The sequence below is a fragment of the Urtica dioica genome, chromosome 1 (assembly GCF_054948205.1).
Source record: "Urtica dioica subsp. dioica isolate 48M chromosome 1, U.dioica_male_clone48M_v1_H2, whole genome shotgun sequence".
NCBI lineage: Eukaryota > Viridiplantae > Streptophyta > Magnoliopsida > Rosales > Urticaceae > Urtica > Urtica dioica.
The window spans coordinates 50,613,037-50,623,350 of record NC_142756.1 but is presented as its reverse complement, the minus strand read 5'-3'; the positions used below and the strand labels follow the sequence as shown (position 1 = coordinate 50,623,350).

Sequence of the window (10,314 nt, the reverse complement as noted above, 5' to 3'; positions counted from 1 at the left end):
AGGCCTGCCGGCCTTCCACCTAAAGGCTCCACCAAAAGGTAACAAAAAATTTTGCGCCTTGAGTCGAAACGCTGTCGAACTCCAGAGTCACGCGTTTCGCTCGACTGCGATGATTCACCCTCTAAAATCTCTACACTCCATTTCAATCCCACTAATGTTGAGCGTCGGAGAGGTAAACATAGGCACCCCTTCTATTTTCCCGTTGTAGTTCATCGTTTGCTTATCAATTTCAGGTACAACGACAAACTTGGAGGTCAATCACAGCTAAGGAAAGACTCAGGATACCGAGTCCGACACACTCAAGTCAAAGCGAGACTACTCGGTCCGACCGGTGGTCTAGCCACTTGAGGCTTCTAAATCATTGTCCGAAAACGAGCGACAACAGTGACCCTTATCGGGCTTGTCCCTATAGTCATAATCTCTTTGCGACCGAGGAAATTGGTTTCCTTGACCACCATCATCTCGATTTCCCCTTCTTTTGAAATCATAGAACTTATTGCCATTGTCGGGTCTTGACCTCTTAATGAAATTTACTTTGAGACTAAAGGAAGGAAATCACCTCTCTCAACGGCGTGCGTAACCGAACTCTTCCACGATATGTATGTCGCAAATGTGATTCAACATACCTCATCAATACGTGGTTCAAAATACTGCGATATGTTTATGGGTGAAATAGATTCTTCTGAAAATGAGATAAATTCCAAAACACTTTTATACAATAGAAATTATTTAAATCGAAGGTCTAGGTCTAATTTTAATTTGAATGGATAAGTTTTTAAGCTTATAAAATCAAAGTACCGATGTGAAAGGGGAATCGTTGATTTATGTTGAAAATTAGGAAATTATTTAAATGTAGGTAGTTTTTGAGCAATTATGGAACTTGCCCAAATATCTTCACTCTTCCCCTTCACTTGACCAAAGCAACGAAAAAGAAGAAAGAAAAAAAGGAAGAGAAAGAGAGAAGGAGAGGAAGGCCGACGGAAAAGGAGATCGCCGGAGAAGAAGAATTTCCACCGGGAAACTCGATCCTAAGGTAGAATCCTTATCATTATCACGTCCACTCCATCAATTTCGTTCAATCCTCTTGAAGATCTCCGAATCACCTTCAAATCATCTCAAGGGTTCTTATTTTTTGGTGTCCGGGTTAGACCCGACTAATATCCACTAGGATATCTAGAACTCTTATTGAATTTTATGTTCTCTGGGTCGACGCAATTTGATGATTTTGGGGGTATGTTTATTCAAATTGTGTCCACTAGATGCTCGAAGAAATTATCGAGAGTAAAGTTATCTTTATTCTGTGTGTTTTCAAGTTAGCTCATAAAATTTTGGCTCGTTATACTTCTATAACAAATTTTGATATCTAATGCTTTTTTCCCACTTTCTATAGCCAGCTTTAACATTAGAAGTAGATTTTGACTGTCAATAAAATAATAAAAGACACAACAAGAAGTTTAAACCCTTATTGTGCATGTGGGAATTTGGGGGATTTTGATTTGGACGTGCTTGGGTGATTCTTGGATTGATGGTATGCTTGAGATTATTTGTAAGATTGATTAATTTCGGATTTTTGGATATTTGGTGTTGAATTTCTTGATTTTGGCGGTGTGAGTATTTGAACTTGGCCGTGAGTTTGGGTTGAATATTTTTTGTTTGGCCGTGTGAAAAAGTTTTGGCCGAGAGTTGTATAGTGGCCGTGTGGAATTGTTGTCTTTGACCATGTGTTTTTTTTTTTTTTTTATGAAAAGTTCGAGTATGGATAAGTGATGACTTGGGATAAGTTATTGACGGTTCTGAATTTGGAAAAGAAAAGAATGATACTTGTTCGCTAGAATTATTTTCAGATTTCATTACGGAAATGAAATTAGACTCGTTCAAGGAATGCGAGTTTTGGATTTTATAGTTAGAAGTATCTTTGGGTCCTACGATTATTAAATCGTACGTTTAAGTTTGAGTATTGTGGATTACTCATAGGATTCTGATTATAGATCGATTTGATTTACTGTGATAGGACTCAAGACTGATAGTCGTTTAGAGGGTTCACGGAGTAAGTGGACATCTGGATTCTCGGTTTTAGTGAACGTTCAGGTTCGCAGAACGAGCGAGCGTCTCGTGGAAGAGCGACATAGACGCTTACTCTCGAGGTAGGTTATTATAACAATAATCACACCCTATTTCTCCGGGGTGTGACATTGTCGTAGAACACTAAATTGCCAAAAACCGCCATGGCATCAAAGCTACTCCCACTGAGTAGCCTCAGAAGGCTTCTAAAGCTTAGACGCTTCTCGATAACCCGCGGACCATGTCCGTGTGATCTAGAATCTTCTGGACTACTCGGAGTCGCCTACAACGCTCGGAGGCCTTCTTATTCGGCAGATTTGAGAAGATTCTTTTGCTTCCAAGGCCCGACCGCCATTGACTACAGGTATGTCTCTCTTTTGTTGCTGAGAAATATTTCCGGGAAAAGAAAATAGTGAGGATTTGTCAAGTTTTGATAGGGATTAATATGGGAGCAGTTCTCTGTTGCAGGAGAGTGAATTTCATAGACGAGCTGATTCCACAATTCATGACCTGCAAGAGAAATTCGAGGTGGTTTTTTTTAACCTTCAATTCAATGTCTATATGTAATTATATTGCGCTCGACTATTTTATGATCAAAGTTTTGAGTTTCTGGCAATTGCTTTATAGTCACAATTCTTTTGATTCTAAGTTTTGATCTGTTCCTTTGAAATGTACGGGTTTTCAATTTTTGAATTGCATATATATATATATATATATATATATATATATATATATATATATATATTTATTTCCAACATTGACATCATGGTGTTGGCTTGTTTAAGAACAAGTGATACCAAAAGCTATTGTATACCTTAGTTTATGATATTTTGTCATGTGTGAGTGTTGACTCATTGCTAATTCAGTCCAGTTGTTATAAACTTGAACTAATCATGCTCTTTTATTGGGGTTGACTTGATAGGAATATGGAGACACTGTTCAAGTAGATGGTTTTGACATTGACTATGGTGTAAGAAAATCTCTTGCCATTTTTTGTTGGTTTGACAAAAAACAGAGTACTGACTATTTATGTTGAGTTGAGACTTGGAATATTTTGAAAAAAATGTGATAATATTTTTTTGCAGAATGAGGTATTAACACTCAAGTTCGGGGAAATGGGAACGTATGTGTTGAACAAACAAACCCCTAATAGACAGATTTGGTTGTCCTCTCCAGTAAGGTAATGTTTTCTAACACATTCTTGCTCAGATTATAAATCCACTACCTCACTTCACAATCAAATGTTTGAAGTTCTCTGTGTTGAGCAACAAAGCTTTGGCTTACAGAAAGGACTTGTGAGTGGGACCCAGATAAAAGTTTGTGTAAAATTTCCGTGTGTGTTTTGTGCAGCGGTCCTTCAAGGTTCGACTGGGATGCGGATGCCGAAACGTGGGTGTATAGGCGAACTAAGGCAAACTTATTCAAGGTCTTAGAGACCGAGGTCGAGCAATTGTGCGGCGAACCCATAAGTCTTTCTTGATCTGCCTTCTTCCCAAGGCTTATTTATTTATTTCAAGCCAAGGAAGCTACCTAGTTTTTGGTCTCTTTGTCCGAAATAACTGTCATCCTTTTTTTTTTTTTGCTGATTTAAATTTATATTGTTTTAAGTTATACGTTTCAAATAAATATAACGATATATAAATAGAATGATCTGACCTTTAATTTTTAATTTTTGTTGTGAAAGAGGGTTGCTGAATCTTGCTTGAGATTATGGCTGGCTAGGCCATATGTTCCAAGTCTCCTCCATTGTTCATATCCTCGATGTAAGAAACCGGTTATAGTACAAATATAGGTATTATTTTATTTCACGGCGTTAAAACTATCTTTAGGATCAGATATAAACTTGTTCAACTAGGCATATTTGAAGATCTACTATGTTAAAAGAAATAATAAATTTAGTTTTTGGTCAATACCTTAGTAAAAAAAAAAAATTAATCTTAGGAGCCGAAGCTGTTGAGGACAATAAACATGTCCTCAATGGAAAAAAGCTTGAATTCATTGTCGTTTACGCAACTTCCATTTTCGTGTTTAGGAATCTTTTATTAAAACCATAGAGGTCCTATATATGATTGGGCTCTATTTGCGATGGGTCCTCGAAAGGCCTCGGTGCTCGACGGATTCCATGCCATTTTTCTTTCAAAAGAATTGGAGAGTAGATGGGACGGACGTGCGTGAAGAATGTCTAGGAATCTTGAAATACGGGAGGAGCGCCAAGAGATCGAATGCGACCAATAGTCTTCATTCCGAAGGTCAAGAATCCAAGACGGATGGTGGCCTTTGCAAAATGTTGCAAAAAGTTGTTACGAAGGTGGTAGCCAATAGAATCAAAGGGATCCTCCCATGATCATCTCTGAATCCCAATGCGCCTTCCTTCCAGGTCGCCTATCTTGGATAATGTTGTCATTGCCTTTGAGCTCCTCGATTCCATCCAGATGGGAATTGTAGGCAAAAGGGGGTTTTGGCGATCAAATTGGATATGAGTAAGGCGTACGATCGCGTGGTGTAGGATTTTGTTATTGCCATGTTAAAGAGGGTAGGGTTCGGGTCTAAGCTTGTTTTAGTGATCAGTGAGTGCATATCCACTCGGTCTTCTCCGTTGTGATCAATGGGAAAGTAGGGATTATTCCCAGACAAGGGTTGAGGCAAGGATTCCCTCTTTCCCTTTACCTCTTCCTTTTGTGTGCGGAGGGGTTCTCCATTCTCATTCGGGGAAAAAAGTGTATCGGGCTCTTGAAGAGGTTCTCTTGCTGCCCCAAGACCCCTTTCCCCTTTTCGGTGTCCCACCTTTTCTTCGCAAATGACAGTTTGCTATTCTGTGAAACAAGCGCTTCCAACTGCATTGTGGTTCGTACTATTTTGACGTTCTATGGACGTGGATCAGGGCAGCGTGTGAATATGGAGAAGTCAATGTTCGTGTACTCACGTGATATCACAGAGGAGCTGGCGGACAAGCTTTCCTGTTCTCTCTGTGTCCCGCACACGGTAGAGCTAGAATGGTACTGATGACTGCGTTTTATACATATAAATCGCTCGTTCCCGGGCTTGAATCGAAGCGATTCCTTAGGTGTTTTTAATAAAAAAAAATTGTTTTTCTTTGTCACTATAAGTATTTCATGGGCTAAAATTGTTTTGAGAGCAATGGAGCAATTTTATGGTGATTCGAAGACTTTTTGGACTAGTTAATCATGAAACGATGCATTCTTCTGCATGATTTGAGATTTTGAAGTGACTTTTCTAGATAAATTATTTCTACCATTGGATAGAGCATCGAAAATCAAGATGATACTGCCAATTCAAAAGTGATGCGTGCTGCTCGAATCTTCCACACGCCGTGCATCGCGGTGTGTTCCTGATTTTTAAGCCTTTTTGACCCAAGAATCTCATTTAAGAGCCCATATAGCTCTGAAAATCACCCAAAACACTATATATACAAATTTAGATTATCAAATACACATCTTTACCTTTTTTAATTTTAATTTTTATTGTTTGGCTACTTTTGAGAACTTTATGAAGAGAGAAAAAGTGTTCTTCGTTGGAATCGATGCTTCCGACGAATCGCTTGAACTCTAACTCAATTGTTCTCCTTTCTTCTCTTCTTTATTTATTTATTTATTTTGTTTCTCTATATTATTGTTGAACATCGTTTATTTAATATGGATTCATTTTTTGTTTTATTATTTGATCTTTTGTTTTTTATTATTATTTTATGCTTACCTCTGTTTGTGAGTTCCTTTAGCGGCTAGATTTTTATGGGGTTGCGATGTAGCCCGAGCTGATATTAACATGTTGATGATTGTGTAATATTTGTCTATTGCTTGTTCTCAATTATGTTTGCTTGATAAGTAGCCATGCTTGTTGTTAGTTCATTGATTAGCTACTTTAGAATTATTATTATATATGATTTGTTTGCTACTCGAAAGAGAGTAATTTATCATGCTTTTGCTATAATCATCATGATTGACCTAGTTTAGTAGAAAACTCTAGGCGAGAGTGCGATCGTTTGAATTCTTCTTCTTTATGCGTGTGATTGTTTTAATAGGATTAGAGGCCAAGAGGATAACAATCCGTCAATTGCATAAGTTTGCTAGAACACTCGAGAGACACTACTGAATATGTTAGAAAGAGTGAGAATGCTAGCATAGGAATGAAACAATAATAAACAATATAGGGATAGTCAACGTAGTCAGTTCGTAGTGAAGCTATAACCTATTTTTCTCTTTGATTTACAAATCGTTAATTATTTTCTTTATTTTTATTAGTCCTTTAAAACCATCTCTACATTACTTTTAAATCAATTCGCGTCAAGCTAAAGAAATCGTTAATATTGCTAGTCCTCGTGGGATCAACACTCATACTTCCATACACTATATTACTTGGGTGACACGGCGCGTGTGTGTGTGAATTATTCGCAATAGGTACCTTGGATTACCGGTCCTGGTAGGTAGACAAAATAGGATGGTCTTTAGCAATATCACGAGTTGGGTTCAAGAGCAACTTCTCACGAGGAGAGCGAAAAAAAATTATGTGGACGAGATGGAAATCCTAATGAAAGCGCTGGCTCAAGCCATCCCGACATATTCAGTGAGTTTATTCAAACTCCCTTCCAATCTCATCGACAAGATTTATAGCTTGATTGCCCAATTTTAGTGGGGAGGCTCAGAGGAAAAAAAAGAGGAAAATTCATTGGAAACGGTAGGACTTTATTTCGAGACCCAAGGGCAAGGGCAGGCTGGGGTTAAAGGATCTCGGTACGTTCAATCAAGCGCTTGTTGGGCGGCAAGCATGGAGCTTAATATACTTCCCAAAATATTCGATGGCTCGGGTGTTCAAGGCCAAATACTATCCTCACTCGTCGACTTTGGAGCTGCGTAAAGATAACTTTTCCTACTTATGCAAGAGTGTGTGTTGTAGGATGAAGTTAGTCCGAAAGGGGCCCATTGGCAAAGGTAATTTGCGGGCCTTTGTGTGCCATGGGTTCCGAGGGCATGTGCTTTTAAGTTACTGTCTTCAGAGCCTTGCAACATGAGTAATGCTATTCAACACGACTAACGATGTTGAACGATCCACTCACAACGCGACACGTGGATGTTCAGTGCCACGTGTCGCGTTGTGAGTGGATCGTTCAACATCGTGAGACGTGTTGAAAAGCATTTCCGTTGCAACATATACCCATGGAGAGTGGTTGATTTCATGGATAGAGGCAAGTGGAATTGGGAGATTCTTGAATCTCTCTTGGTTCCTTATGCTTCACAAGCAGCCACATATTCTGCTTCCATTGTGGAGTCAGCAATGCAAGATTGCTTAATACTTCTCCACACAACAGCTCCACCATTAAGGATGAACACAGATCCCGAAGTGGATTTCCTGGAATCCTTATCCGCTTGAAAATCGGAGTCGGTATATCCCGTTATAGTCAGGTCAGTACCTGAGTATGTAAGCATCAAGTTCCTAGTTTTTCGAAGATACTTAAGAACATGCTTAACAGCAATCCAGTGCTCGGGTCCAGGGTTGGATTGGAAACGACTAACTATGCCAACGGCGAAACAGATGTCAGGTCTAGTGCAAAGCATAGCATACATGAGGCTTCCTACGGCAGAGGCGTAAAGAATTTTCCTCATGTCTTCAATCTCTTGTGCAGTCTTGGGAGACTGGTCCTTAGAGAGTGAAACTCCATGCCTAAAGGGTGTTTGACCCTTCTTGGAGTCTTGCATCGAGAAGCGATCCATCACCTTATCAATATAAGATGCTTGAGAGAGCGACAGGGTCTGGTTTTTCCTATCTCGAAAGATTTGGATTCCCAGAATGTATGCGGCTTCTCCTAGATCCTTCATATCGAATTGCTTTGCCAGCCAGACCTTAACCTCAGATAACTTACCCACGTCATTACCAATGAGTAGTATATCATCGACATATAGTACCAGAAAAACAACTTTACCTTCGTGTATTAACTTGTAAACACAAGGCTCATCTATTGACTGTTCAAAGCCAAAGCTCTTTACAGTTTCATCGAATCTAATATTCCATGACCTAGATGCTTGCTTTAATCCATAAATGGACTTAAGCAACTCACAAACCTTGGTATCTTGACCTTCTTCCACGAAACCGTCTGGTTGAGCCATGTAAATGCACTCGTCAAGATTGCCATTCAGAAAGGCTGTCTTGACATCCATTTGCCAGATCTCATAGTCGAGAGTTGCAGGAGTATGCGGATGGATTTAAGCATCGCGACTGGCGAGAAGGTTTCTTCATAGTCAATCCCTTCTTGTTGGGTATAACCCTTCGCCACAAGTCGTGCTTTGAACGTCTCGACGTTCCCATCAGGACCCCTTTTCTTCTTGTATATCCACTTACACCCTACGGGTTTAATCCCTTCAGGAAGGTCTACAAGTTTCCAGACATTGTTGACATACATCGAGTGCATTTCAACTTTCATGGCGTCAAGCCAGAGGTTTGATTCAGAACAAGCCATCGCTTGGCTATAGGAAATAGGGTCATCCATGTTGGAGACGGCTACAAGAGAGTCTCCATAAGACATGTACCTGTCAGGCTTTTGAGTAACCCTCCCACTATGTCTAAGTACTACTTGACAAGATTCTGATGAGTTAGGTTGTGTTTCAGTTGGGGTAAGAACAGTTCTTACAGATGAGGTAGAAGCTTCCTCACCCAACTTTTCTTCAAGCACAATTTTGCTTCTAGGTTTTGCATCTTTCATAAAGTCCTCCTCAAGGAAACGAGCATTCGTGCTAACGAATGTCTTATCGTCCTCGGGACTATAGAAAGTAAAACCTTTGGTTTCCTTTGGATATCCTACAAACAGACACAATTCTGACCTACTAGCCAACTTGCTAGTCTTTTGCCTCAGCACGTGTGCAGGGCAACCCCAAATTCTGATGCGGCCAAGATTCACTTTACGGGCAGTCCATCTTTCATAAGGAGTACTAGGAACCGTTTTAGACGGAACTTGGTTCAGAATGTAAGCGGCTGTTTTGAGGGCATATCCCCAAAAGGAAAGAGGGAGTGATGAGTAACTCACCATTGATCTAACCATCTCCATAAGAGTTCGGTTTCTTCTCTCTGACACTCCGTTTTGTTGAGGTGTGCCAGGTGCGGTAAGCTGAGAAGCGATATCTTCTTCTTTAAGCAAGTCTTCGAACTCTCCAGACATATACTCACCACCTCGATCAGATCGGAGGGTTTTGATCACTTTGCCAGTTTGCTTTTCCACTAAAGCCCTAAAGACCTTAAATACGTTAAAGGTCTCGGATTTGTGTTTGAGCAAATAAACAAACCCATATCGTGAGTAATCATCGGTGAAGGTAACGAAGTATTCGTATCCTCCACGTGCCTGTTGGTTGAGCGGACCACATACATCAGAATGTACTAGTTCCAGCAACTCAGTGGCTCTTCGACCCTTATCGGAGAAAGGTCGCTTGGTCATTTTTCCTTCTATGCAGGATTCACAAGTAGGTAGTGAACCTATTGCAGAGGCTTGGAGTGGACCATCCCTCACAAGTCTCTTAATCCTATTTAGACTGATATGACCAAGTCTTAAGTGCCAAAGGTATGTTGATTTTGTTAGATCGGAGGATTCAGAAAGTTTGATCCTCTTTGGCTCCCTAATTAGATCATTATCTATTTCGGTGTCTAAAAGAGAAGGTTGAAAGGGATAGATGTAGAAAAGAGCATTCTTTATACATGCATCAGTGACAAAAGAATTATCAGGAAACGAAATACGAATTCCATTCTTAATGAACTTTAAACAATAATCTTGCTCACGAAGACGAGCAACGGATATGAAGTTCTTCCCAAAGGTAGGAACAAAATAAACATTATTCAAGTTTAAAGTGCGGTCTTCAAAAGACAGCGTCACGGATCCCACAGCCTTTGCAGACACCAGGCTCCCATCACCCCATTTGAAACAGAACTCGCCTTTCTCTAAACTTTTGGTTTTCTTGAAACCATTCAAGGAACAACAAATATGGTTAGTAGTAGCGGAGTCAAGAATCCACGTTGATACATTATCAGCTACTAAGCATGCTTCGGTAACTAGTATAATACTATGTTCCTATGCTTTGAGATTGGCAGGACAGTTCCTATCAAATACACATCTTTACCTTTTTTTAATTTTAATTTTTATTGTTTGGCTACTTTTGAGAACTTTATGAAGAGAGAAAAAGTGTTCTTCGTTGGAATCGATGCTTCCGACGAATCGCTTGAACTCTAACTCAATTGTTCTCCTTTCTTCTCTTCTTT

The 10,314-nt window shown here is 39.7% G+C and overlaps 1 protein-coding gene across 1 annotated transcript; it reads left to right on the top strand.

Annotated features, from left to right (window-relative positions):
• Window positions 1-890: 890 nt before the first annotated feature.
• Window positions 891-3,864, top strand: FH (frataxin-like protein). Its single transcript, XM_089616191.1, has 6 exons — window positions 891-1,033; window positions 2,012-2,425; window positions 2,517-2,589; window positions 2,984-3,031; window positions 3,147-3,241; window positions 3,412-3,864. The coding sequence occupies exons 2-6, from the start codon at window positions 2,226-2,228 to the stop codon at window positions 3,539-3,541; spliced, it is 546 nt and encodes a 181-aa protein (XP_089472317.1). The 5' UTR covers window positions 891-1,033; window positions 2,012-2,225; the 3' UTR covers window positions 3,542-3,864.
• The last annotated feature ends 6,450 nt before the right edge of the window (window positions 3,865-10,314 follow it).

Coding starts and splice junctions, on each gene's coding strand:
- FH (XM_089616191.1), top strand. CDS start 2,226: ATGGCATCAAAGCTACTCCCACTGAGTAGCCTCAGAAGGCTTCTAAAG. Junction 2,426..2,516: donor CCGACCGCCATTGACTACAG/GTATGTCTCTCT, acceptor ATATGGGAGCAG/TTCTCTGTTGCAGGAGAGTG. Junction 2,590..2,983: donor ACCTGCAAGAGAAATTCGAG/GTGGTTTTTTTT, acceptor TTGACTTGATAG/GAATATGGAGACACTGTTCA.